At 40.6% G+C, this 27803-nt stretch overlaps 2 protein-coding genes across 2 annotated transcripts in view; one reads left to right on the top strand and one right to left on the bottom strand.

The window, feature by feature from the left end:
- Positions 1–11747, bottom strand: part of SEC23B (SEC23 homolog B, COPII coat complex component) — a 42426-nt gene extending 30679 nt beyond the window's left edge. Inside the window, exons 1-9 of the mRNA XM_058563308.1 lie at positions 11323–11747; positions 9088–9322; positions 7522–7579; positions 4622–4708; positions 3164–3400; positions 2982–3058; positions 1680–1824; positions 899–1057; positions 421–536 (exon numbers count right to left, since the gene is read on the bottom strand). Of these exons, the coding sequence (XP_058419291.1) occupies positions 421–536; positions 899–1057; positions 1680–1824; positions 2982–3058; positions 3164–3400; positions 4622–4708; positions 7522–7579; positions 9088–9308 (1100 nt within the window). The 5' untranslated portion in view covers positions 9309–9322; positions 11323–11747. The remainder of the gene's footprint in view (positions 1–420; positions 537–898; positions 1058–1679; positions 1825–2981; positions 3059–3163; positions 3401–4621; positions 4709–7521; positions 7580–9087; positions 9323–11322) is intronic.
- Positions 11748–17320: 5573 nt separating this feature from the next.
- RBBP9 (RB binding protein 9, serine hydrolase) lies at positions 17321–27795 on the top strand. Its single transcript, XM_058563304.1, has 5 exons — positions 17321–17454; positions 18695–18737; positions 19510–19615; positions 22910–22995; positions 23408–27795. The coding sequence occupies exons 1-5, from the start codon at positions 17356–17358 to the stop codon at positions 23632–23634; spliced, it is 561 nt and encodes a 186-aa protein (XP_058419287.1). The 5' UTR covers positions 17321–17355; the 3' UTR covers positions 23635–27795.
- Positions 27796–27803: the final 8 nt, after the last annotated feature.

Here is a 27803-nt window from a genome sequence, read left to right as displayed (position 1 = left end):
CTCCAGGCTAAGCGTGTGCTCGGTGTTAGTCATGAGGTATGGTCACTAAACCAGGGCAAGGGTCCCCTAATTGCTCTGGCATTCAGACTCTATTTTCCCCCCTTCTCCCAAAGAAGTGCTTTGCTGAAGACCACATACTCCACGCTTGCTTACTTTCCTGCCCTGCTCTCTCTGACAATTCTAAAGAAGAAATGAAGTTACTCTGATATGACTTGTTCATAGCAAACCCTTGAGACCGCCTGTTAATCACTGTTTCCTCCTCCAAGAGGTCAATACACCCTCCCCAACCACTGAAACCAGTCTGGAGCTATGTGAAAGCTTATCTAAGTCAGCCTTTCCCATTCCGATGGTTCTATCACTCATTTCTCTTTCCTTAAAATAAACACTCTCACTTTTCCCAGGTGTTCGCTGTCAACATACCCAGTAAGATTTGCACAACACTTCATCTCCAAAAGTCCAGTCTGATCAAGGGCACAAGCATAAATATCAATGCAGTGACCATTTGTAGCTGTTCGATTAGCAAGCATCTCATAGTGCTGTGAAGACAGAAAAATTATCTTCTTGAAACAGCAACATTATTCACTAGGTATAACTTACTATACCACACAGACAGAATCAAAAACAGGAATATGGAGACAGTTTTCTTTATAACATCCAAATAAAATAAAAACATAGTTTTCTATCTCAAAACACTTTTAGCAGTTTTAAGGCCACCCACTCTAACTAAGGTCTCAGAGCTGGGACAGTAATTTAACAGCAGCCAAGACCTGGAAGGTCATCTCCATAAGAGCAACTTGCTGACCACAAAGCGTGGCCTCAGCGAAGTAGCTGTCACTCCAGAGCAGCCTAAACCCAGCACTGGGTTCCACAATTACAGCCTGTATCCAGGAGCACCTACCTTGGTTGCCTTTTTCATGAGACGTGCATTATCTTTCTCAATATCATGCCAGGAACGAATAGGGACCTTTAATTCATCTCCAACCACCATGCCAGGCCCTTGGGTGGGGGGACCCCCAGTAAACAACATAATCCTGGCTCCTGTGTTTGGAAAAGTGCCCTAAAAGAGTAAATGGCAGCATTTTAGAAACATACAGCCCACCCCAAGTACACTTCCATTTCCCTAAAGAAACACTCCAAACAGGAGTTCTCTTCAGCTGTTCTGAATACTGATGATACCGCAAAATAACGCACATGACGATGCAGAGAAGCAGCCTTCTCTCTTACAACTAGAGGGTTTTGTACACTTCTTGTTTTTTTTCTGCTGAGGATGATTCGCTCTGAGCTAACAGCTGTCGCCCATCTTCCTCTATTTTGTATGTGGGTCGCTGCCACAGCATGGCCACCAAGGAGTGGTATAGTTCTAGGCCTGGAAACTGAACCCCAGAGCACGTTGAACTTAACCACCACACCATGGGGCCGGCCCCTTTACAATTTTATTAATTTACTGTGCACACTTTCCATTGCCCTAATGGCCTTGCGTTACTCATGAAAACTTCTGGTATCTTCAAAACATTGAGGGGCCCCTTCAATGTGGATAATAATAATGACTGAAGCATTTTCTGATAAATTAACAAAGTCAGTTGACCTAGGTCACAGTTGATTTTCAAACAAGGCCAACGAACACAACTTCTGAGAGCAAGCTTGCACAGTTTGAGAGGTCCCGGTAAATTCTGAGTTACCTCCAACAAGCCAACAGCAATGGACAAAGCAACACCAGTGGATCGCAAAGGCCTCTTTCCCTGAGGTACGGGCCATGGGTCCCTCTGCAGCTCCCCAAGCAGATCAGTGAGGTTCATGTCAATCTTCTGAACAGGTTGCAGAAATCTGCATGGTTTTGAATGGACACATCAACCCTGGTTTACAAAGTGCTCTGGTCTTTAGCCCTAACTGACACAGTCACTGCTTTTCAAAATAATTATTCCAAGTAGAAAAAACTTGCAATTTTCAAAGTTATCTCTAACTCAAAGCAATTTTATTCAGGAATATAATTTAAAGCCTAATATATTAACAATTTATATATGTAGCATGGAAAAAAATCAATTTAAGTAGGAGCAAATCAGTTTAACTAAATTTTAAGCAGCAAAGAAATCCTGAAGACATGCGTAACATGAACTCAGTCCACACAAAGTTCATGCATGTGGACAACCTTCATCATTCTAAAGACTCACAGTTTGGGGACCAGCTCCATGGCGTAGCGGTTAAGTGCGTGCGCTCCGCTGCTGGTGGCCCGGGTTCGGATCCCGGGTGCACACCAATGCACCACTTGGCAAGCCATGCTGTGGCAGCGTCCCATATAAAGTGGAGGAAGATGGGCATGGATGTTAGCCCAGGGCCAGTCTTCCTCAGCAAAAAGAGGAGGATTGGCATGGATGTTAGCTCAGGGCCGATCTCCCTCACAAAAAAAAAACAAAAGACTCACAGTTTGTGCTTCTCTTGAGCCTTAGGAGTAACACAAAGACAAACGCTGGTTTCTCATCAGAGTAAGTGGCTATCCCCAGCATGTCAGGAAACACACTTACTTTATCACGTCTGCCGACTGTTAACTCAGTCCCGGGCAGCCCCAGACACTCACAGGCTGCATGTAGTAAGTGTCTGGTCTCAGGTTTGTTTGAGGACACTCAACAGACCCCTTTTCAGTGTTCCTAGTTTTACTTAAGAATCAGAGGACAACAGTCACGTGTAAGAGAGGGGAATGATTAAGCACAGTCGTCTCAAAATCTTTGTGGTGATACAACACTACCAGGGAAAACATTCTGAGCAAATCTGCCACACGCATAAGTGTATATATCATTTAGTTATAAGTTTTAAATAAATACTGATGTCTCGTGCATTATTGAACATTGAATATTGGTTAGGGTTAATCATTAATTTTTTTCCTCTAAAAATAAGAAAATAAAAGTTCTGGCATTTCTCTTCCCTCACTCCAGTGGACTGCCCTGCACGCCCACTACTGCAGGTGTAACACTACGTCGACAGCTCACCTGCTTGAAACAAAGGGGAGCTCCTGTGGTCTTGCCTGCTGCACGGGCACGGCAGGCGTGGTCAGGCCCAGCATATCCTAAAAAAACCAAAAAGACTCATTTCCCATAACACTAAAAGTGAATGACTAATTAATTTTTAAGAAACACCCCTGCTTCTGCTTGTGTACAAGCAAGGTACAAACCTGTATTTGCTTTGCTGTTAAATCCTTGGTCCCTCGGAAGACAAAACTTTTGGAGATTCCTTCACAGCTGAGTTCATGAACCTGCACCATCCTCCCAAACGTGATCAAACCCACCAGAGCATCTGGAGGAAGGAGACTCAAAGACATCTGCAGGGATTCTTTGAGTGCTTGAAGGTCCTCTTCTTCCAGGCACGTGTCGACCACATAGAGGAAGATCAGAGGGGACTGAGGACCTCGCTTTATGCAAAGAAAAACAGCATAATGATCAGTATACAAACAGATATAACCAGCTCTTTTTAAAGCAAATCAGGTACGTAAATAAGTCTTCATCTGTATTTACTGTCAGAGGATAAGGACCTCTAAACAAACCTCTACTGACCTCATTAAATGACAGGTTCTACTAAAACAAACTAAACATAAAAACTACCTGTATCCAACAATTTACTCTACATTTCTGAATGTCTTCTACGTTGCAGACATTGTTCCAGGTCCTGGGATACATCAGTGAACCAAAATAACAAAGATCCCTGTCTGCCTCAAGGAGCTAACCTTCTGGCATGGAGGAGGCAAGGGGGATTGGAAATGCCAGGAGTGGAAGTAGGAGGCAGGCGCCAGTATTAAATGGGACGTCAGGGCAGCCTCATTAAGAAAATAACATTTGAGCAAAAACCTGGAGGGGCTAGAGGGAGCAATACATATGGGAAAGAGAGTTCCAGCCTAAGAAAAAACTAGAGCAAAGGCCCGCAGGCAGAAGCATTCCTGGCACGCCTGATGAAAGCCAAGGAGGCCCATGTGGCTGAATGAGGACACCAAAAGAAGCTGAGGTCAGAGTGGTAACACAGAGCTGGCTCACACAGAGCTCTGAAGACTGTCTGTTACTCTGGGTGAAAAGGGAGCCATTTTCACCACTGGAGGTTTCTGAACACAGAAGTAACATGATATGTTTTTAAAGAGTTACTTTGGTTGCTGAGTTAAGAAAATAATTTAAGTGGGAAAGTGTAAAATTAGGGAGAAGAGTTAAGAGACTGCTTCAGTAATTCAAGTGAGAGGCGGTGGCCAGCCCAGGCAGGATAAGAGCAGTGGGGAGAAAGAAGTGGCTGGATTCTGGATAAATTCTGAATATAGACCCCATGGGCTTCCTAATGGATTAGGTATGGGATGTGCGAGAAAGAGATAAGTCAGGGATGACTCTAAGGTTTTCAAGCTGAACAACTAAAGATGGAGACCATCGACTGAGACAGAGACGACGGAGGAGGACAGGGTTTTAAGTGCTCCCATTTTTGCAGCCTTCTATCGAGAGCTGAAAGCAGGGCCAGTAAGTGCACACGCACCATAACCAAATGTTCAGGATCCTGCTGCCCTCACAGCTTTAAACTGCCCAGATGGGTAACAGAGAAGGCAAAGTTAGAGAAACTCAATATTTAACACTGTTCATCAAATGCGGGACAAACAAGTTACCTGTATCACGTACTCAATTGTAGAAAACTGGGGCATCAATTCAGCAGGCTGATTCACCTCTGATATGCCTGTATACGTGGGAGGAAACTGAAGAGAAGAAAACAAAGCAATGTTTTATTAGGGCTGAAAGATACTTAGGTTAGACCTTCTATTTTCCATTTATAAAAACAGTTAATGACGATATGTTTATTCTGGAAGCACAAAACATAGAATACTTTACTAAAACACAAAAACCAAAATTTTAAATCTATAACCCTGCCTTATATTCATATCACATTGTAACTTTTTTAATGCAGTTTTAGGTTACATTGTAACTTCTAAATGATTAAAAAAACTCACTATTAAAATCATTTCTTAAGCATTGCCCTGCAAACTAGGGGCTGAGATTTTAGCTGTCTCATCAATAGTCTGTGTGGAAAAATAAAGCTTTTATTTGGGTTTATTATTTTAGGTGTTATCAATAAAGTAATGCACGTTCATTATAGAAAAATTGGCAAGTACAGGAAAATATAAGAAAACAGGAAGAAAAAACCCTCACACTCCTATCACCTAGAGGCAACTACTGTCAACATCTTGGCTTAATTCCTTCCAGACTTTTTCTACTTAAGCACAGCTGAGATCATCCTATATATACAATTCTGTGACTTGCTTTTTGTACTTAACATAACGTCATAGGCATTTTCTTTTCTTTTTAACTCTCCGCAAACATTTTAAATTCATAGCTTGTAGGTTGATTTTTTCCCCAATTTTTTTTATTGTAGTAAAATACACAGAAATTTTACCATCTTAATCTTTTTTCAGTGTACAGTTTAGTGGTCTTAAATACATTCATAACGTTGTGCACCTGTCTCCATCATCTGTCTCCAGAACTCTTTTCGTCTTGCAAAATAAACTCTGAACTTATTAAGCGACAACTCCCCATTATCCCCTCTCTCAGTCCCTAGCAACCACAATTCTACTTTCTGACTCCATGAAATTTGACTACTCCAAGTACCTTATAAAAGCGGAATCATACAGTACTTGTCTTTCCGGGACTGGCATAATGTCCTCAAGGCTCAACCATGCTGCAGCATACGTCAGAATTTCCTTCCATTTTAAGGCTGATTATTTCATTATGTGTATACCACATTTTGCTTACCAATTCATCCATCAATGGACACTTGCGTTGCTTCCATGTTTTAGATATTGTGAATAATGCTGCTATGAACATGGATGTACAAGTATCTTTTCAAGACTCTACTTTCAACTCTTTTGGGGATAGACTCAGAAGTGGAATTGCTGGATCATATGGTAATTCTAGTTTTAATTTTTGAGGAAACACCATACTGTTTTCCACAGTGGCTGTACCATTTTACATTCCTACCAACAGTGCACAGGGTTCCAATCTCCTCATCCTTGCCAACAACTTATTTTGTTTTTTTGATAGTAGCCATCCTAATGGGTGTGAGGTGGTATCTCACTGTAGTTTTGATTTGCACTTCCCTAATAATTAGTGATGCTCAGCATCTTTTCATGTTCTTATCTGCCATCTGTATATCTTCTTTGGAGAAATATCTATTCAAGTCCTTAGTCCATTTTTGAATTGGACTGTTTGCTTTTTGTTGTTGAGTTTTAGGAGTTCTCTGTATATTTTGGATATTAATCCCTTATTATAGACACGATTTGCAAATATTTTCACTTATTCTGTGGGGTTCCTCTTTACTCTGTTGACATTGTCTTTTGATGCTTTAGAGTTCTCACAATAAATTATATTAAACACAGACACCAATTCTGAATGGAATAGGGTACATAAATGTTTTTAAGACTTGTATGTACTCCTGAATCTCTCATGGAGACAAATCTTGAACGGTACCTGCTTATAGTTTCCAAGCCTATAGTCAGTCATCAACTGTACACTGGACTCTTCTTCACTGGACTTACTGTGTGCTGTATCTGAGAATGAGACTGTTAACTGTAATTATGATCAAATATATGAGTAAATAAATGTACGTTGTTAATATCCTAAGATCTACTAGAGCACTGTCTATTATGTTGGGCATGATTAACTTTTTTCTAACAGCTTTAATGAAGTGTAGTTTATATACCATAAATTCACCCATTTTAAAGGTACAACTCAATGATTTTCAGTAAATGTACAGAGTTGTGCAATGATCACCACAAGCCAGTTCCACAGCATTTCCATCAGAGGCACAGTACATTTTAAAGAGAAGTCTCCTATCATTTGTGAGCTCCTTCTAGTTCAGTAGTTTTAAAATTTTTAAATCAGGGCCGGTCCCGTGGCTTAGCGGTTAAGTGCTCGCGCTCCGATGCTGGCGGCCCGGGTTCGGATCCCGGGCGCACACCAACGCACCGCTTCTCCAGCCATGCTGAGGCCACGTCCCACATACAGCAACTAGAAGGATGTGCAGCTATGACATACAACTATCTGCTGGGGCTTTGGGGGGGGGGGAAGTAAATTAATTAATTAATTTAAAAAAAATTTTAAATCAAAAGAAGCTCAACACTGACACTTGGACTCTAAAAATTAGAAAGATCAGAAAATGAAAATTCAGTAATGTACACCATCCAATCAGAATAAAGTGAAGTCAAATGAAATATAATTAATATATCTTTCTCAGGTAACATATATTCACTCCCCACAGAGAACTTGAAAGAAAAGGGAATTCTATGTCCCCTTCACAGCAAATGACAAGGACTCAAGTAATGAAACTGAGTCACTGTTCAAAAGAAAAACACAAATGTTCCATGTTCAATATTACGCTTAACAAGAGCTATCATCTTGAGTTCAGTAGAAACTGCTGACTGCCCGGGCAGACACAAATTCAACCTCACTTAAGCTTTTTCAGAGTAGTACAACTAAAATGAAACACAGAAAATACTTTTTAAAATAATTCACATACCTGATTTCTTTGGAAACAGAAATTACAGGCCCAAAGTTTTGCTCGATAATCAACCTGACTGTGAGAAACATAAATATTACAACTAGGTATTATGTTCATTTTTAAGGGAGAAAGCACTCAAATGTAAACTTCAAGTTCAGTAAATCACACAGATATGTGTTCTGTGTGTGTGCATGAATGTACAAAGGTGTGTAAGACGTTCACTACGGTTGAATTCTGGCTGCTAAGGACACCCAAAAGTTTTCTTCAAACATTGGCAATAAGGAATTAATAAATCCTTTTTTCTCTTTTCCAATTTCCTAGATAATATTTTAAATTTCATGACATATAAATTATGGGTTATTTCCTTTTGCCCTGTTATCCTAACAGTCTTCCTGATTTTTCTACCATCTTTATTGTTCAGAAACATGAAACTACTAAATCTCAATACTTAAGTACATTTCTAACAGGGGAAAAACTTCCCAGACTTTAAGCTCAGTTAGCTCACTTGAAGGAAAGTTGGGCAGACATGCTTCTGGGGTTGATACACTTCCTAGAATTGGCTCAAGATAATGCTTCAGCTGCTCTTTTGCCCCTTTCTACACTTAGACAATTAACACTCAGTGGCTAGCATTTAAAAGAAGAGCAGCAGCACTCCTACATAGGGGCATATTGAGTAAAAGCAAGGGGGATGAAATAAAAAATGTTCCCTCATACAAAAATTTTCTCTTTATGTAAATTCTTTGTCAAGTATTTATGACACTCTTCACTTGTTTAAAAATGCTTTAAGATAGTGCCCACATTTAAGAGAAACACCACAGGTCACTATCTTAGATGCACAACAGTTACGCCTAACAATAAAATCACCATGAGTTAGAATTTCCTCTACTACTTCTTCCCGCCACAAAGCATTACCGTATCACCATCCCAGGTACGTGTGAGAAATTGTCTAAAGCTTTTGGGAGTTTTTAGAAAATCCTTCAAAAATACCAATAAAATCTACTGTTAAGACAAAAGCAAACTGAAAATTAGCAAAAACAAAAAGTGAATTGCAAATGTCTTCCCTCTACCTCCACCTCATTCCCATAGGTACTAATTTTATCCAGAGTACTAGGCCAGGGAGATTTCTACAAGCATTCTTCACCTAAAAATCTCACCGTATGGCCGGCCCCGTGGCTTAGCAGTTAAGTGCGCGCGCTCCGCTAGTGGCGGCCCGGGTTCGGATCCCTGGCGCGCACCGACGCACTGCTTCTCTGGCCATGCTGAGGCCGCGTCCCACATACAGCAACTAGAAGGATGTGCAACTATGACATACAACTATCTACTGGGGCTTTGGGGGAAAAAAAGGAGGAGGATTGGCAATAGATGTTAGCTCAGAGCCGGTCTTCCTCAGCAAAAAGAGGAGGATTAGCACGGATGTTAGCTCAGGGTTGATCTTCCTCACACACACAAAAAAAAGAATCTCACCATCTACTACTCATTTCAAATTTGATGACGCCCAAATTGAATGACTTTTACGAGAATCACATAAAAGTGATAATTGATTGTATTCACCATTTTTCCTAGTTTTTTTAAAAGAATTCATACCAAAGTGGATTGAGAATGGCTTTGCAAGTTGGCCTGCTGCAAAGCACAGGTTCATACTGTACAGGAGGCAGGTCTGGACGTTCCTTCAAAGGAGTAAGGAGACAAGCCAGGGGAACGACCATTCTGGTAGCCTCGAGACGGCTGGAAGGCCACACATTCCAACTAAAACGCACACCATCCCGTTCTTCATTTTGCTGAATGAACTCCAGATATGTTGCCATGGTCTAAAAAGGAACTGAAGATAAAGGTTTAATTGTATGTGAAATTCTTAACTCAACTAAAAAAAGACGATGGTCACTTAATGCAACGTTTCCTCAATACCTAGTCTGGAAGAACCTGTCATCATAGGATGAGGACATCTCCCTTCCCTCTGGCCTCCAAAAGCTGGTTAACTTCACAATTATCCCTAACTACTGCTCTTTCTCAGCTCTCCTCTCTAGCACTTAAAAAATAAAAGAGGTGAAATGTTTATTTATAATCATTTGATCATCTCTACGCTGCATGTAGTTGAATAATAGTAATTTAAACCTCCTCATGGATTACACATCATTTCAGCCAAGTCAATTTCAGTCCCTTGCCCAAGGGTAAGTCTCAAACTCTGTTTCAGCCTCCAGCTACCTTCCTCCCTGATCACCTTTCTTCCTTGCTCTATTAAAGTAAACACTGTATTAAATTTTATGTTCCAAGTGGTCTTGTTTTTGTGCCTTTTCCCCTCCTTCCTTTGGGTACTGGATACTGATGTGCGAATCCAATTCATAATGGGAACAGCCACCAGTTTGCAGCCAAAGTATTTCTACTTGGGATCACCAACATTACAAACGAAAGTTTGCTATTATGCTGAGTGAGTCCCTCATCAGGACCTCTCCCTTCACCATGACCTCTCCCCTCATCACAGTTGCTTATGCTTGTGCCTTGAAAGATTCCAGGTAATAAACAGCCATTCAGACCAAGTTTTTCAAACCTGGATAACGCCAACTCCATCGAGTATTTCATACACCCTGTTTACATCCTAAAATCTAGGCTAACACACACCTCAGCTATTAGGTTTCAAGGGAACAAGCCCCTCAAAAAAAAAACAGAAAAAAGGCAAATTAAAGAATTTATGATATTAGTGGCCTCTAGTGCTCACTTATGCAGTGCTGAATAATAACTCTCCATGTTATTATGAGAAGTGCCATACTGCAAATAATTTGGACTGAGAGAATAATATTATATGGCTAGAAAAGCAAATGAATGAATTACTCTACTACACACAACCCAGACCACAAAAATTCCAAATGTTTGCTCCAACTGAAACTCTAAAGCATCTATTTTTTATTTCTGGCAAAAGAGGGAAATGGAAGCACTGTGTACACAGCAGCTTTCTGGGTGGCAAAGGATAACTCAGGCAGGAATGAAAGCATGTTCTAATACCACAACTCTCAGCAAGTACTTCGACAGGCTTCATTAAATGGCCAGGCTTCATTAAACAACTGTTTCCCCTCTCAAAACAGTTCTTGGATGGAGGTACTGGCTCCATCCAATGTCCCCAAACACCTACATATTAAAACCTGCTTTCTCCGTTTCTCACTGCTTCTTTCTCTCCCCACTTCTAGAGTATGAATTCTTAATTCTGGGCACATAACCAACCGGGACTTCAGAGATCAACAAATCCTTTGAAATTGTATGCAAAATTGTGTGCATGAGCGAACGTGCATTTTTCTAGGGGGGGTGGATCTACGGCTTACATCAAATTCTCAAAGGGAAAAGGTATCTGAAGAGGTTAACAGCTGAATAAATAAATTAATGAAAGAACTGGAAAGACCCTGTAGGAGTAACCGCCAAAAAAACCGGAACCACTCTTACTGCAGCAAAGCATAATTTTCAAGGCACAGGAGCCAAGTTTAAGCACAGTTCAATCCTTGAAAGTAGTCCAAAGACCTGGGTTCTAGTTCCAGCTGTCACGAAGAAATCATTTCACCTGAGTCTGGAGCTCCTCACTGTAAAACGGGGGTTGGATCCTCCCGCACCCCGCGACTCTGAGGGATCCCGAGCCAGAAGCCGGCCGGCGCCTGGCCTGGAGGGGGACGCACCACTCTCAGCGGACCCCTGGGTCACTGATGCCCTCGGTTCCTTTGCTCGCCGGGAGAAGCCCTCATCCCAGAAGCAATCCACTCGCCCCCTACAGAGTCTCATGCCCGTGCCCTCGGCCCCCCATCACCTGTGCTCCCCGCTCACCTGGCCGCAGGCGCCCACCTGGCCGCAGCGGTCCGCACCCACAGCCGCAAGAGCCCGACTCCGGCTCCCACCGCCAAGTCCAGCTCAGCTCTCAGTCGATTGGTCGGAACCCCTGTGCGTCACTTCACGGCGCCGTCCACTGGCCAATCAAAGAGCGCCCCTTCGGCTGACGAGCGGAAGCAAGACTCTCAGAGAAGCCGCGCCGCCATCTTGGAACAGGGCAAGGCAGTCATGCCTCCCTCTACAAAAACCACAGTTCCTCAAAAGACACGCTTCTCCACGTTCACCTCTAAACGTTTCCACTTCAGGAACTCTAGGTGCTTCCAGACTGATTCCTAGGCTCAGCCAGCACGCCTCAGGGGTTCGCCCTGATCCAACACGACATTCTCTCGCCTCAGTAGAAACTTCCTCTTATCCCCTTAGTTACCGGGAAGCGAGAATGATGACGTGACGGACCGGAAGAAGGCGCGTCGCCTGGCGGAGGAAAGCTTTAGCTGGCCGGAAAGAGACGTCAGCGCGCGGGAAGGGGCGGGGCGGAGGGGCGGAGTTGTGAGCGTGTAAGCGTGTGGACGCATACGCAAGATTCATTGTAAGTTCAAGAGGGATAGTTATGCTTTGTGGCGTTACAGTTTTCTTTTCTCGGTGGCTCTAATGGCTTCTCGTACTCTGCGGAGACTGGCACGAGAGCACAGTTGCTTTCTGCGTATCTACCTCTGTCGTCCTTCTATGAGAAGATGAATAATTGAGAACTCTCATATTCAAGCAGTTTAGGAGACTAACAAAACTCATAACTACATAAAGCACAACATTCTGCAACCATCACAACCGGTTTACACCTTTTATAAGTGGTAAAAATGAGCATGCCCAGAGATAAAGCCTCTCGTAGCATATAAAAATAAGAAGCAAAACTATATAAACTTAAAATTACGCTTAGAACATCTAGTCATCAAAGAATTACCACTAATTAGCTCAATTTAATATTAGTACAAAGTTTTAAATTATTTAGAGATCATAGAAATTAGGTTTAAGTGGATGTACTATGAAATGTAATTACCATTAATATAAAAAATTTGTCAAATAATGATTCAGTTTTGTTGAACAAATGTACATGTTTCATGTTCCTAAAACATATAAGAGTAATGTTAGGTTATTTGATAATTAAACTTGTATAAGTTTAGGAAGTTCAAATTAATTATTCTCTCAGTCAGGAAACAAACAACTAAAATAAAATACACATTTATGTTCTACTTTACAGTGAGAAAAGACATAGCTGTGTTTTTGCCACCAAACATTTAAAGAATATCGTTTGCCAAAGATTTGCTTTAATCATTTGAACCTGAATCTTTCTGTACTAGAAATTTCTGTAATAAGGATTTTTTTTAAATCAGCACAAAGTTTTAGAAGTTTAATTTCCTTATTTTCTGGAAATTTTAGGAATATTTCATTTCTATAAGTATGTATTTATCTTCATGAGCCAATCAGAACAGAGCTCTTTTAAGAGAAGTAATAAACTAATTTATTAAAACTCTCCAAGAGTAGTAAAACATTTCACACTCTTACAACAAGAGATGAAGGCCTTTCGTGTTTTTTTTGTTTTTTATTTTTTTGTGAGAAAGATTAGCCCTGAGTTAACATCCGTTGCTAATCCTCCTCTTTTTGCTGGCCCTGGGCTAACATCTGTGCCCATCTTCCTCTACTTGATATGTAGGATGCCTGCCACAGCATGGATTGAAAGCAGTGCGTAGGTCCATGCCTGGGATCCATGCCGGTGAATCCTGGGCAGCTGAAGTGGAATGCGCAAACTTCACAACTACGCCACTGGGCCAGCCCCCTGAAGGCCTTTCTTGATTACAGCCATGAAGACACACAGATGCAGGGGCACATAGAGAGCATATAGCTTTGCTTCTACAACTTCAGCCACAGGTCAAAAGTGCACAGAGAAACACAAAAAATTACTAGACCAGATATCAAAAAAGCCGTTCTCCTTCCCAATGGGCTTAGAAGTCTTAATTGATTTGAACTCACAAATAGACAATAAGGCAAACGAAAAAGACTAACCAACCAGATTCTCTGTCGTCTCTTACCCAAGAGAGACTATATCTCTATAAACTATTAATTCGTTTAAAGAGACCACCAAATGGTCAGATTATAATACCAAATTTCTAATCATTGCTGCCACCAATGGGGAAAAACTTATCAGCTACGGGTGTGTCAGAAACAAAAACAAAAACACAAAATCAGTAAAGAGAAGAAGAGAAACCTAGAGAAATAGAGAGTCAGCAACATTGTTTTACTGTTGCCGCTTGGCTATTCACTATTCACTCTGGGAACCAAGAGAAAAACATGCCTGGGCTCAAGCAGCCCATGAGGTATTCTTCAGCCACATGGTTTACCTGGTTTTGTCAGGTGAATCCATTGGAATGTTGGTGAAACCTCTAAAATTGTTAAAGAAAGTTTCAGAAAGGTAAAATTATGGCTCTCATACAAATATAAAATGAGCATGTGTCAAAGATTCTACATAACCATTCATTAATGAGGGAACCAGTAAGGATATTCAAACTGGCTCAAAGAAGAATTTGATTTATAGAGACATATTCTCTACCCAACAAAATTAATTTGACTCGCTGTGGACAGGAATCATTTGCATTGTTATAGGCAGGATACATTTGCATTACTGTTAGTTTTCTCTAAGTTAATTTCTATCTCTACAGAGTTTTGAAATAGCTCAGTCAAAGACAAGGGCACAAGCTCCTTACAATTAGATGACCCCAGGGGGTCCTTTAAAAAATGCCCAGCATTCCAGAGAAAGTTCACTCAGTAATCTCTTTTGACTATTTCAAAATCTTCCAGAATTTTCTACACATAGTTTTCACCATCTATAATCTAAATTCTGTATTTCTGGCTGAGATATCTCTAACTAACATCACATTCATATATTCAACAACCTGCTGGATATCTCTGGGTATTCTTGGGCACCTCAATCTCGATATGTCCTAAACTGACTTCATATTTTCCCTCAAGGGGAAAATGAATTCCTTCTGCCTCTTGTACTATCTATTTCACTTGGCGATACCATTCGCCTTCCAGTTACTCAGCCTAGAAACTCGAGTTATCCTTGGCCCCTCCTTATCTCTGACGGGGTTCAGGACATGCTGCCCCAAAATATAGCACCTTAGCATATTGAATATTTAAAGCTGAAGGAATTTGAGAAATGGTAGATGCAAGGAAAGACTCTCTGACCTCCCGTCTCCCCTGAAGCAGGTCATAAGACCTTCACATAAGAAGTTTCCTCCCTTTGCCAGGAGGAAAGAAGCATCCTTACCTCTGAAGATGGAGGGATGCTGAGAGGAATCGGAATGCACAGGACTTGCTCAGTTTCTCCCAGTTTACTACCCTTGGCTCATATCTGTTTATCCTATCACTTTCCCCACAACTTTCCACTCTTCATCAAACCTAGCATAAAAACAATCAGGTGCAATGCTCCTTCAGGTCTTCGTTTCCTTTTGAAGGCTCCCGGATCATATAAAACCTATATCATGTAAATTTGTATGCTTTTCTCTTGTTAATCTGTCTTTAGTTACAGAGCCCCAGCCAAGAACCTAAAAGGGTAGAAGGAAAAGGCGTTTTTTCTTCCCCTCCATCTCTAACACCCCAAACCTGAAACTAACAATGAATCACTAGGTCCTGTTGACTTGTTATTCTAAATATTTCTCAATTCCATCTACCTGCTTTGTCCAGGCCCTCATACTGTCTCATTGGATTACTCAACAGCCTTCCGAATGATCTCTTTGCCTGAATTTTGCCAAACCCAACTCTCATATTGGTTGCCAATTGATTTTTCAGATTGATTTTTTCAAAATCACACATCTGACCCTGATATTCTCTTGCTTAAAACTCTCCATAGTTGTCCCATCATCGGAAAAGTAGAGGCCCCTTGTTGTGGTACTTAAGGGCCTCCATCATCTACATACCTCAATCCTACAGCACTGAACCAATTGTCTTTCCCAGGGCACGTGTGCTTTGTCTCGCCTCTGTGCCCTTTTGCACGCCTTCCTCTCTGCTAAGAACAACCTTTTCACCTCCCTTCCTGATTAACTGCCATGTGTCCCACAAGACTCCAAAGAAGCCTTCCATTTAGTTCCCTTTCTTCTCAATATATTTTAAAAACACAATAAGTGAAATAAATAGAAAAGTAACCACAGAAGAGGGGAGAATGTTTGGACAGTGAGTTTGAAGAGTTAGATACAAACTGCCTTAAGAGATCCTCACCTGGGAAGTCCAGGTTGAGGAAGATTATTCAGAAAGAGGGCATTAGTGGAGGGTCGCAGGATCTGTTAGAAAGACTAAACCTTCCTTGGCAAGTTCTTGAGAACAGCTCTTTCAATATTAAGCAAATGCTGTACCAGCTATATATGTGCATTTTCAGATTTTTTTTAATTCATAAAAATGTTGTTTTGAAACCAAGCTATTTCTTCTCTGATAATGACAAGCTCAGAAAATGCCTGTACAAGAGAAAAAAAGTAGGAAAAAAACCAAGATAAGTTTATGTGTAATTAGATAGCTTCTGCAATTATTATTGACATAATCTGAGAAGGGTGAGAACTGAGGCCATTGCCTTTATTCTCTCCTTCTCAAAGGACGAGCTAACCACTCTATGAGAGAAGAAAGACAAATCTTAAAAGAAATCTTAAGGAAAGACAGATCCTTTTTCAGCCCACAGTTCCTGTTAAGGGAGTGTCATTGTTTCTTGAACTAAAAACCATTAGACAAACAACCACTCAGCTACAGGAATGCCTCTGCTTGTTTTAATTTATTTTTTAATTTTAAACAGTTTTATTGAGGTATAACTGACATAGAGTAAGCTGCACATATTTAAAGTGTAGAATTGTTAAGTTTTGACACCCATCACCACAAAATAATGAACGTGTATATCACCCCACAGTATTCCCGTGTGCCCCTTGTGTTTTCTGGAGTTTTATACAAATGCAATCATATAGTATATACTCTTTTTTTGTCTGGCATCCTTTCACTCAGCATAATTATTTTGAGATTCATCCATGGTGTTGTGTGTATCAGTAGTTCATTCCTTCTGAAGTGAATAAGTCTACATTTAAAATTCAATAACATTGACCTTTTTAAGAAAATTTACAGAGTCAAAGTTTCAAGAGGAAAGAGTATGTCTTGCTTTTCCTAAAGAAATGTGGTGGTGGGCAGTGTAATCATTGATCACCTACTTGTGCCTGTCCAAAAAATAAACCTCCTAAGAGTGTTTCTCAACGTCAGATGCTAAAACACGCCTGATGTCCACAGGGAGTAAGTCCATGGGAGGGGCAAAGAATAAGAAGCACTTTCCTATTCATTTCTATTTCTAATCACACATGCACACTTCTGCCTACCTCAATTCAATAAGGTTTGGATATATCTATAAGGTATGACCATTTTCTAAAATTTCAGGGCTGCCATATCACAATAGGTGAACCATTTCATTGGTACCTCAGTTTCCCCAGTCTCTAAACTGGTTTAAGTATGAATGTTATTCATGTGCTCTGCACCAACAGTGATACCTTTTATAACGACAGCATTTAAAGCAATGAAAATTAACAATCAGGGCTGATATTGACTATTCAACTAAGAACTGTTTTGAAATCAGAAAGAAAAATAATATGGATTTCGGGAGTCCTCAACTAATAAATAGGTTGTGTTCTGCATGTTTGGAATTAAAAACACACTTTCCTATAGAAACATCAGTAATTCTGGGAAAGAGATAACACATTCTGGGCATGTCACAGCCTGTCGTAAATAAGGTGGGGGTGGTGGCGGGCGTTGGGAGCACTAGTAAGAGGCAAGGAAAAGCTGATTTACATTTGACGGAAAGTCACAAGTTTTGTTTTTGGCTGCCCTGGCCTGTAAGGAACGCCAAGAGCTAAATGCACTGCCCTATTGACGCCGTAGAACTACAATTCCCAGAATGCCACAGTGCAGGCTCCCCTGCGATTGCGCTGTAGGACTTGGAGCACCGCAGAATCGGTTCCTGGGGGACTTTCTGCACTCATGGCTTCTCCTAGCAAGGCAGTTCTTGTTCCCGGGAACGGAGGCGGGGATGTGGCCACCCACGGCTGGTATGGTTGGGTGAAGAAGGAGCTGGAGCAGGTAAGAGACACGACTTGCTGTGCTGGGAAGTCAGCCTGGAGCTGGAGGGGATGGAGGGGACGGAGGACTGAAGTTTAAACGTGCGTCTCCCCCCTGCCCTCCTTCAGCAAATCCTGTGTCTTCATTCCTCTCCCCTGCTGCCCTGTCTTAAACTAGTGGTTGGAATTTTGGTTGGTAAAACTGCCTAGAGGACTTCTCTGAGGGTTCAGTTGTTAGAATATAAGGCACCACCTCTTAGAACTACAGAGACCGCGCCCCCTCATCCTCCCTGTATCTGCTGCTGGTTCAGATTTGGGACTTGCCAGATAATTTTACATCTATCTTCTTTGCTCTCTGCTTCAAATTAAAAAAAAATCAGTATATAATATTAATATATACAAAGGATATACATAGCATGTATGTAAATTAAGAAGCTTAATGTAATGAATACCTGCGAATCCATCACCAATCTAAAATCTAGAACATTACCAATATTTTTGAAGCCGCCTGTATATCCCTCCATCTCATTTCCCTGCCATCCTGAAATTTTTCTCATTTGCTCCCCTTTTTAAAATCAAAGTACTTTTGCAACCTATGCACGTATCCTTTAGACAATATATTGTTTAATTTGGCTTCTTTGTGAGCGTTATAAAACTGCTATCCTACTGTAGGTTGTCTTGTGCATTTTGATTTTTTTTTAGCCTTCTTCCATAACCAGGCAATAAGACTGCTTCCTGGGTTGCCATCCTCTAGAGTAATCTAGAGTAGGTTTCTAGAATAAAATACCAGGGTTGTGGCTGAAAACCATAGCCAGAGCTACAAACCAAAAGGTCTGGGCTGGAGCTGTCCAAGATGTGATTTCCAACTTTCTATACCACGTCTCAGTACCATGTTTTACCCTCTCCCTGGCACACAGTCTGTCTGGCCCCAGGTCAGTCTGTCTAGAATGCTTTCACTCGTGCCCTTTTCTATAGATATATGCCTATACTGATAAATATAGATGTGCAAATGCAGATACAGGTCTCTCTCTATAGAGATCTACAGAGCTGGCTAGATATAGAACTACAGACAGGTGGAGTTTATGAGGAAGGATTGTATATTCATATGTAGTCCTGTAGCACTTAACCCACTTTGTTTCATAATATAAGCAAATACTTATTGAATTGATAAAGATGATATCAAGTGTCTCCTTTCTTATTAGCAAAGTATTCTTTGTAATTAAGCTCTTTACTATAACTTTTTTTCCCTGCTCATATCATAGATACCAGGTTTCCAGTGTCTGGCTAAAAACATGCCTGACCCAAGTAAGTTTAAATGTTTTTAAATATTCTCATCTTGTTGGGTTTTTGATCTTGCCATTTTCCTGGTAGAGAACAGGAAAATCATAGTAGAGAAGCCAAAGGGAATACAATAGGTATCTAAGATTGAATGATGGCAAGCAGTTTGAGGAGGAGGGTGTAAACCAAAAAACATTATAGAAAATTCTAGTAAGGGTCAAGAAAAGCACCTGGGCTTGGCAAAATTTAATTTTCAACTTTGCAAGCAACTTTATTTTCCCTTTTGTAAGTCAATAAATATTTTCAGGCAAAATTTATGGGCGTTTCATTTAGGCAGAGATATGACAAAACTTTATGGCATCTATATGAGATCCTAATATTTAAAAATGTAACATTGCCACTTTGTTCTGAGTATGCCTATGATTTGTCTCAGGAATTTCTGTTTTGGAAAGAAAGAATATATCTGTATGTGATTTGAAATAGAATATCGTCAAGAGTTTTTTTTGTCAAGTTGGAAAGTTTATGCTAAATCTTCAGAGTTATATTTTATTATTTCCTCAGTATTTTCTTACAAGAACATGGTAAAAAAAACCAAAACTATTTACCAAAACTACGGATTTGAGTCTTTCAAACAGCAACACAGAAACCTCTGGCTCTATTAAAGTAGCCCCATCTCGCATCGTGGTCCTACAGTATTACAAGTTGTGAACTGCTAAGTAGTTGTGTTAGAAAGATGGGGCAGCATTAAGACTAAAACTGTCCCTATCAAATGACACTCTTTCTTTACCCTGAACTTTAGTTACAGCTCGAGAGAGTATCTGGCTGCCCTTCATGGAGACAGAGCTGCAGTGTGATGAGAAGACCATCATCATAGGCCACAGTTCTGGGGCCATCGCGGCCATGAGGTGTGATCCTAGTTGCCTTGTCACCCCTGTGTGGGCTTGTCAAGCTTGCTTGGGAAATAGCTTGTGTATATCTTAATTTCGGCTGTAAACAGTGCTGACCTCAAAAGTGGTAACATAATCTGTCCTAATTCCTTCCTAGTTTGGTTAGTGGATTAAAAAATTTTTTGCTCTTACTGGGATATGGTGATTCTTGTTAAAACATGTGACTCCAAACCCCAGTGGCTTCCCGCCCACCACCCTCAGAAAAACTCCTCGGCCTTCAAGGCCCCCACTAGCTGCAATGTCATCACTACCGTCTCCCCTTCACAGCCCCCAGACCTCACTGCAGTTCCTTAGCATGCCAAGCATGCACCTACCATAGGCCTTTGCTTGCCATTGTTCTACCTGGGACTCTCTGTCCCTAGATACCTGCATGGCTTTCTCCTCCTCTTTCAGTCTCTGCTCGATTGCCCCCTTTCAGTGAGGCCTTTTCTGATCACTCTGTATGAAACAGCAACCTCACCCCACTGGCACCTATCCCCTTTATATCTTATTATCCCCTTTATTATCTATAGCACTTTCCACCATCTGACATCCTGTTTATTTCTTGTCTGTCTCCTGCCAATAGCATGTAAGCTTCCTGAGGGTGGGACTTTGTTCACTCTGATACTGAAACCCCAGCGCCTAGAAGAGTGTCTGGCATATGGTGGGTGCTCAGTAAATACTTATTGGAGAGGGAGGCCCCCGTCCCAACCCCAAGTCCTTAGGATTCATGGGCACACCCCTGATGCACTCCATAGAACATTATGGCTCTCCCTTTGGCTTATAAGACCTAGGGGGTAGGGACTTAGCTGGCTGAATAAACCTTTTAGGGTTGGGTTTCTTCCATATTTGCTAGGCTGGATGACAAAGGATTATAAGGTTTTATTTGTGCTTCTTGTCCCAAGCAGTTGCTCAGGATGTCACATGAATTGCATGTCAGAGAATCTTGCCGAATTCCATAACCTTTCAGCCACACTAATCAAAGCTACAAGAATAATGCTTTCCAATGTAGAGCTACAGAATTATGGTACAGTCAGTGTTTAAAAGCTGCCATGGGTTGTCTGGAAAAATGAAGAAATCCCTTTATGCTGAAATCTCTACCAACTCAAGGCAAACTGAGTTTTTCTCAGGCTATTGGCTGATAAAGACATGCCTTCTTTTAAAGACCCTTGAAACTTAATGCAGGATTGTCAGCAACCTTCTAAGAATTAACTTCTAAAGCTAAGGTACACAAGGAGAAAAACAGATGCCAAAACCATGGGGTGTAAGATTGTAGGGGAACAGGATATTGACACAGTCACAGAGGACCACCCACAGACTACTTATTAATCACAAAGGGGAAATCATGTCTTTACAATAGAGGCATCTGATGGATATCACCTTAAGTAATCAAAGTTAATCTCATCAATAAGGGGACAGCTGGCATGGTGAGCATCTGATGTGATGTAGTGGGGAGGACACAATGTCGCCTATGTAGTATTCTTGCCAAAAATGTTTAACCTCAGTGTAATCATGAGGAAACAGACAAATTCAGTTTAGGGGATAATGTACAAGACAACTGGCCTAAACTTTAAAAAAATGTGTCATTTAAAACAAAAAATTTAAATGTCTAAAGAGTCATGAAAACCAAGTGCAATGCATGATCTTTGACTGGATCTAAGATTGAAAAGCAGTTTTAAAGAACATTTTTGGTACAACTGGGGAAAAATTAATACAGATATTACTTTCAGTGTTAAATTTATTAGGTGTAATAATGGCACTGTGGTTGTATAACCACACTGGGTTATATAGGTGCTGTTGTTCTAACTTTTGTGTAGGTTTGAAATTTTTTAAAACAAAAGGTTGGGGAAAAATGTTTAGGCCCAAGAACAAAATACCAACCCTAAATCTTTCCTGGTACAAAGGCCTCTTGAAACTATTACCATTCCACATCTTTCCTTAGCCTTGTCTTTGTGGAGTGGGAAACTGTCTGCAAAGAGTTAGCAGGGTGTCTGCTTGCCGGGCACTGTAGTGGCACCAGCATCACAAAGATCGAGAAGGCTCAGACCCGCCCTTAAGGAGCTGACAGTTTATTGGGGGAGACAGATATAACACAAACGAGTGAGTAATACAATGCAATGTGGAGTGTGTGGTAAAAGAGGTACATTTCTGGTACAGTACCGTGTTTCTTAAAAAATGGTCCACAGACCACTTGTGTTAGTCACCTGGGTTGAGGGAGGTGTCATGCCTTAACATGTGGATTCCTGGGCTTCAATCCCAACCCTCTGAATCAGATGCTCTGGGACTCAGCCTGGGAATTTACATGTTAACCAGTCAGGTAATGCTGATGTATACTAAACGTAGATTAATGCACACATCAAAGAGAATCTTTACACTTTTCAAGTTTATTCGGAAAGGATTACAGAAGGTTTGGACTACAGTAGTCCCCCCCTTACCCTCAGGGGATATGTTCTAAAACTCCCAGGGGATGCCTGAAACCGTGGATAGTACCGAACCCTATGTATACTATTCTGTTCTATACATATGTAGTTGAGGTGCAACAGCAAAACTAGCACAGATTTCTTTTTCTTTCTTCATAATTTCACAGATAGAAGATTCCTTCTTACCACAGATCTTAGCAACCTCAGCATATGACTTTTTTTTTCCCTATACTGAGAACTTTCACCTTTTCACTTAAAGGAAGCACTTTATGGCTTCTCTTTGGCATATCCGAGTTGCCAGCAGCACTACTCTTGTGCTTTGGGACCATTGTTAAGTAAAATAAGGGTGACTTGAACACAACCACTGTAATACTGCAACAGTCGATACGATAACTGAGACGGCTTCTAAGTGACGAATTGACAGGTAACATATACAGTGTGGATACGTTGGACAAAGGGATGATTCACGTGCCAGTGGGAAAGGGGGATGGCGCGAGATTTCATCACGCTACTCAGAACAGCCCACAATTGAAAACTTATGAATTGTTTATTTCTGGAATTTTCCATTTAATATTTTCGGACCATGGTTGACTGGTAACTGAAACCGTGGAACGTGAAACCGTGGATAAGGGGGGACTACTGTACCTTAAAAAATAAGTAGAAACTCATCAAGTAGCCAAGGTTAAGTGATTAACCACTGGGTACTTTCCTTGCTATTTTTCATATTAACTTTAACAGCATATATAGCACATGCTTTCTGTAAGCTAAATCAAACGAGTTTCTAGGTGGCTTATTGACTTTTTGATGATCATATTTGACATTAAACATTAGCTGACATGCTTTCTCTCTCTAGGTACGCAGAAACACATCGACTATATGCTATTGTATTAGTGTCTGCATACACATCAGACTTGGGGGATGAAAATGAGCGTGCAAGTGGTAAGTATGAAGGCAGAAACCCCAGAAAAGCCCTTCCTCTAGTCAAGGGGTTGCTTGTTCAGATTATAAAACAGTACTGTCTTTCAGATAGGCTAAAAAAAATCTAACAGCATATGAAAAATATTTACCACCCATCTTTGGAAAAGTTAGGCACATTGAGAGGGTAGACCATTTCTAATCCATCGTCTAGAATTGAACCCTAGAGGCCTGCTTTTATTTGAACGACATACTTCCTCTTCATAAGTACCTATGGTTTCAAGCCCTACAGATTTGAAAATTAAAGGAGGGTGTCTAACTTACACTCAGGCTCTGATTCTTTGTGTCTCTGCTATGATCTTCACTCGATATTTTAGAGTGGCTAGAATAGAAATTATCCAAGAGCAATGATAGGTTATATATTTTTTTCCCATAGGATACTTCAACCGCCCCTGGCAGTGGGAGAAGATCAAAGCCAACTGCCCTCGCATCGTGCAGTTTGGCTCCACTGACGATCCTTTCCTTCCCTGGAAGGAACAACAAGAAGTGGCCGATAGGTTGGAAGCCAAATTGTACAGATTCACCGACCGTGGCCACTTTCAGAACACAGAGTTTCACGAACTGATTAGTGTGGTCAAGTCTATGCTGAAAGTACCAGCATAGACAGGATGATTTCTGCTATTGTACATCCCAATATAGGGGTAGAGCAATAATATCTATTATCATATCATTACTGGGCACATAAAGCAGATCAAGTTAAGTTCCAAAACTGCCTAAAAAAGAAACACAAGTTTTGAAAAACTAAGTTCCAAAGAGCATTTCCATTTTCTATAGAATCTACATTTCCCCACATTGCTATAAACTACAGCAGTTAAAGCAGATTTCCGCCATTTGATAAGGGACATAAGGACAGCTTAACCACCCTTATCTATCCAAAATGAGTCAGAAATGGAACCCAGGTTTCCTGATTCCCCGTCCAGATTAAAACTAAATAGGTTTCATGTATGTTGTAGGAGTTGTACTCCTATCTGATGTAAAACTTTTCTATTTTATTGGGGAAAGAAAACATGACTAAAGGTCCAGAGTGTTGGCTTAGAGCTCAAAACACTAGCTGCTATTTCAGGCTGGCCCAAGATACTAAACCCAGACTAGGGCCTTCACCTTTGACACCCTGCCCCCGAGTCCTTCAAACATGTTGAGAGAGAATGATATATAAGGATGCTATGAGGCAGGGGTTTGCAAGGCTCAGGCAGGGAATATAAGCTTAGCCTATATACATAATGTGAGCACAGCCGACTAGATTTGTATCAGTCAAGAGTGGTGAGGATTAGGGCAATGTAGAGAACTCACACCCTATCTAAATTGTTGCTATGTGGGAAGGTGGCAAGGTGTTGCTAATTGTCTGATTTCAAGGAAAAAACTTCATACAGTGGTTTTTATATCCAGGGAATATATATGTATGTATATACAATTCATATGTACATGAATTAAGTCCAATCCCTATACATATGGATCATGTTAGTTGGCAACTACAGTGTAAATCAGAAATTTACAAATACTGCAAGACACACAAAGTCCAAGTCACCCATCTGTGACCTCTGCCATAAGTATTAACTTAGCCAAGTGGTTTAAATGATTCTCTATAGGGCTGGCCCCGCGGCTTAGCGGTTAAGTGCGCACGCTCTGCTGCTGGCGGCCCGGGTTCGGATCCCGGGCGCGCACCGACGCACCACTTCTCTGGCCATGCTGAGGCCACGTCCCACATACAGCAACTAGAAGGATGTGGAACTATGACATACAACTATCTACTGGGGCTTTCGGGGGAAAAATAAGTAAATAAAGTTTAAAAAAAAAAATGTTAAAAAATTAAAAAAAAAAATAAAAATAAATGATTCTCTATAAAGCCTGAGAAAAGCCTAAGGAATGAACACAATGTCCAAGGATGAAATCATGGGAACAATTTGGATTTTGTTACAAAGTCTTAAATATTTTTAAAAATAATCTTTCCATACTTCAAATTTTGTCCTGTAAAAAGTTCTACCTTTTAACTTCCTTTATAGATCTCTTTCAACATCATTCCATGATTTTTCTTCTGATCATGTTCCCTCAAGAAAACCCCTTTCTCATTTCCCAACATTTTTTGGCTATTATGACCCCTAAGTATTGCCTCAAACAATTTCCAGTGAACTCACACCTGATGTTGCAGAACCTGACGTTTGCTGCAGTAATGTGAATTCCTACACTGTTTGTGCCTAAAAGGGATTCAAAGACATCATTTTAACCTGAAAAGTCTTTTGGTTTCTAAACATGTTCAAAGAAACAAGTCAGAAAAGATTCTCTAAACTTTTAACAGCAGTTATCTTTGGGGAATGGGAACTTTGGTAGATAGGTGTGGTGGACATCCCCTCTTCACTCTATACACCTGGGGGTTATTTGAATATGTTACGTGTATTACATGTACATGAACATGTATTACTTTTATAATTAAAAATAAGATTTAAAAGAACTTATTTGGGGGCAGCCCCGTGGTGTAGTGGTTAAGTCTGGCGTGCTCCGCTTGCGTGGCCCAGGTTCAAGGGTTTGGTTCCCAGGTGCAGACCTACACGACTCATCAGTTGCCATGCTGTGGCAGTAACCCACATACAAAATAGAGGAAGACTGGCACAGATGTTAGCTCAGGGCTAATCTTCCTCACCAAAAATAAAGAAAGAAAGAAAGAAAGAAAACAATTATTTGACAAGTGAAAAGCAAATTAGATAAATCATTTGAATAATAATTTTCTTAATGGGGCTGTTTAGCATTGATTTGACCAAGCCTATAATCAAAGTTTGATTCTATTTGAATTACTTGGAATTAGTAATTGCTCTACTTACTCTCTGCCTTGTTTTCTGAAGTCCTTTCTTAAAAAATCAAACTTATACAAATAACAGTTTATAATACTTTGTTGTTCTCATCCTCCATAGAAAAAAGTCAAATACATACAATTGGAAAATAATTAATTCTAATATTCTCTATTCCTATAAAAATAATTAATATAGACTTATATGACTGTCGAGTTGTGCTGCCCAATATGGTAGCCCATAACCATAAGTAGCTATAAAAGTAAAATTCAGTTCTTCATTCACACTAGCCATTTCATTTTTCTTTTTTTTTGTGAGGAAGATCAGCCCTGAACTAACATCCATGCCAATCCTCCTTTTTTTTGGCTGAGGAAGACTGGCCCTGAGCTAACATCTGTGCCCATCTTCCTCCACTTCATGTGGGACGCCACCACAGCACGGCCTGACAAGAGGTGCATCGGTGCGCACTCGGGATCTGAACCCGGGCTTCCAGCAGTGAAGCGCGCGCACTTAACTGCTACGCCACAGGGCCGGCCCCACACACTAGCCACATTTCAAGTGCTCGGCAGCCAAGGGTGACTAGTGGCTACCTTACTGTACAGCAGATATAGAATATTTCCATCATGATAGAAAGTTCTATTGGACAGCACTGGTTTAGGGCCTGTATTTTATATTCTTCCCTCACCTACCATCTACCAATGAATAATAGTCCAAAGTACAAGTGACTCAACTTGAAATTACTGACTAGTGTGCTTAGTTGAGCACCATAGAAATCATGGCTCCATCAAATTTACTCATTACCAAACTAAGATCAGAGGAGTTTCATAGAAGAATCCCACATAAACTATTCATTTAAACCGTCAAATCAAGGACGCTCATGATTCTTTGTTTGATTCTCTATGGGTCATTATTAAGCATAGAGGGTCCTTGACAGACTCCAGGGAATATCTGTTCTCAGATGAGCAAAATATCTTATACTAAATGGAAATCAACGGTAAGCACTAGGACTTCACTCACAATTTGATTTTTGGTGGTGTCATGCATCTAGAGCCCCACCATTTGTTTTGGTCAAAGTTTACTTCTGTAGGGTGAACATCCATTTAACTACCATCAGAGGGGCTCTCTTTTTAAATTACTGTCTCTTTTCTCCCTCACTTAATATTCATAATGAAAACTATGCTATGGGAAAAAAGCTTAAAGGGTTTCTTTATTCTGGTGAGGCAAGGAAAACTTTTATGTTTGAGCCATTGATTATAAGCTTGTTCAATCTCTGGCTATCAAGACATAATGCAAAGTCTGTATTTAAAACATAAACTGGTTCCTTCTCCCGACTTCTAACTCTCCTCCAAGTTCAGTTTTCTCATTAAATAATAAGAGCACCTCTGTGACAGGCCAGGTCCCAGGAAGGACAGATAATGTTCTTACCATTCCAGCTCTCACTGCGGGTGGAAGAGAAACCCTGTGTAGTTTCGGGCTCCCAGATTCTTCTGCCTCTTATATATATATATCCAATACTTGAAATGATCTGTTTCAAAGTGCTGGTGTCATCAAATGCTAATTCTATAGAGCTGGCCTCAGAATTTATCTGGTTCTTAATTGGTTACCTGGCTGAATTCTGTTTTACTGATCCCATTTATCTCAATAACCCTTCTGTCGGTTGTCCACTTAGAGTATCTCCAAACTGGTGTTTGAAATCAGGCCTCGGTAGTAGCTGACCTTGAATTTCTTTCCCTTGGTCCCATGCTTTTGGCCTGGACACATCAACTCTTAAGTGCTACATAGTGAAAATACAACAGCTGAGATCCTAAAAAGCCCTACATCTAACTTCTGTGCAACTACATCAAATAACCTGGTGTTTTCTATATGGCTAAAGATTCAGACTGAAAGTGCTATTAGAACTGAGGACAATTAAAATGGTTTTCTGCTTAGTTTAGACCTATTACACCATGATTTTTAGAACAGAATAAGGAAACAAATCTAAAACAGGACAAG

The sequence above is a fragment of the Diceros bicornis genome, chromosome 19, assembly GCF_020826845.1.
Source record: "Diceros bicornis minor isolate mBicDic1 chromosome 19, mDicBic1.mat.cur, whole genome shotgun sequence".
Taxonomy (NCBI): Eukaryota; Metazoa; Chordata; class Mammalia; order Perissodactyla; family Rhinocerotidae; genus Diceros; species Diceros bicornis.
Note: the sequence above shows the minus strand (reverse complement) of the source record. Positions and strands in the feature narration are given on the sequence as shown.